The sequence below is a fragment of the Acanthisitta chloris genome, unplaced genomic scaffold, assembly GCF_000695815.1.
Source record: "Acanthisitta chloris isolate BGI_N310 unplaced genomic scaffold, ASM69581v1 scaffold31314, whole genome shotgun sequence".
Lineage (NCBI taxonomy): Eukaryota > Metazoa > Chordata > Aves > Passeriformes > Acanthisittidae > Acanthisitta > Acanthisitta chloris.
The window spans coordinates 1-1,424 of record NW_008671481.1 but is presented as its reverse complement, the minus strand read 5'-3'; the positions used below and the strand labels follow the sequence as shown (position 1 = coordinate 1,424).

At 55.4% G+C, this 1,424-nt stretch overlaps 1 protein-coding gene across 1 annotated transcript; it reads right to left on the bottom strand.

Moving 5' to 3' along the window:
- Window positions 1-14: 14 nt before the first annotated feature.
- Window positions 15-1,405, bottom strand: LOC103801695 (neuroblast differentiation-associated protein AHNAK-like; the record flags this gene model as incomplete). Its single annotated transcript, XM_009074118.1, has 1 exon — window positions 15-1,405. A coding segment is annotated over exon 1 (1,391 nt), but the record flags the coding sequence as incomplete, so codon positions are not given.
- Between the last annotated feature and the right edge of the window lie 19 nt (window positions 1,406-1,424).

Below are 1,424 nucleotides of genomic sequence, written 5' to 3'. Positions count from 1 at the left end.
TCTTCCCCTCAGGCCCTTCAATGTCCATCTCTGGCCCCTCAATGTCCACTTTGGGCCCTTTCAGGTGGACATCAGGCACACTCAGGTCCCCCTCGAGTTTTGGCCCGGACAGGTCCATGTCCATCCCTCCCTTCCCCTTGGGACCTTTGAGGTTCCAGTCCAGGTCGGGCATGGAGAGGTTTGGAGCTTTGATGTTCATCTCAGGCATCTTAAATTTGGGCCCTTTGATCTTCCCTTTGGGCCCTTCCATGTCGAGCTCAGGAGTTTCCACGTCCACTTCGGGGCCTTTCAGGTCCACCTGGGGCAGGTTCACATCCACGTCCCCCTTGACCTTGGGGCCCTTCAGGTTGAGGTCGATGTCAGGCATGGAGATCTTGGGGGCTTTGATGTTCATCTCAGGCATCTTGAATTTGGGGCCTTTAATCTTCCCCTCAGGCCCCTCAATGTCCAACTCTGGACCCTCAATGTTCACTTTGGGCCCGGAGATGTCCAGATCTGCTGATGGCAGGTCGATTTTCCCCTCTGGGCCCTCAATGTCCACACTTGGCACCTCAACGTCCACCTTGGGGAGGGAAACATCAACATCTCCTTTGGGCAGGGTCACATCCACCTCTGGACCTTCTGCCTTCACTCCAGGGACACCAAACTTGGGCATCTTGAACTTGGGGAACTTGACCTTCCCCTCTGGGCCGTGGATGTCCACGTCAGGGGCCTCAATGTCCACCTTGGGGCCCTTGATGTCCAGCTCAGGCCCCTTCAGCTCCCCTTCCAGCCTGGGGCTGGACAGGTCCAACTCCCCTTTCATCTTGTGCCCCTTGAGGTTCAGCTCCACGTCAGGCATCGACATTTTGGGGGAGGAGATTCCCAGGAAAGGCATTTTGAACTTGGAGCCTTTGGATTTGGCCTGGAGATCAACATCTGGAGCTTGAAGCTCAACCTTCGGCCCTGACCCCTCCACCTCCGGTTTCTTCAGCTTCACATCCACCTCAGGACTTTGAACTTTGGGGCTAGAAAAGCCAAATTTGGGGAGTTTAAACCTGGATTTTTTACCTTTGCCTTCCAGGTCAACTTTGGGGCCTTCAAGCTCAAGCTCTGGAGATTTGAGGTCCAACTTGGGCCCTTTCAGCTCTCCCTCGACTTTGGGAAGAGAAGCATCGATGTCCCCCTTGACCTTGGGGCCCTTGAGGTTGAGGTCGATGTCAGGCATGGAGATCTTGGGGACATTGAACTGCATCTCAGGCATCTTCAGCTTGGGGCCCTTCAGCTTCCCCTCAGGCCCTTCAAGGTCCACGTCAGGAAGGGAAACGTCAACTTTGGGGCCTGAGACAGAGACATCGACGTCAGGGAGGGTCACGTCCACCTCTGGACCTTCTGCCTTCACTCCAGGGACACCAAACTTGGGCATCTTGAACTTGGGGAACTTG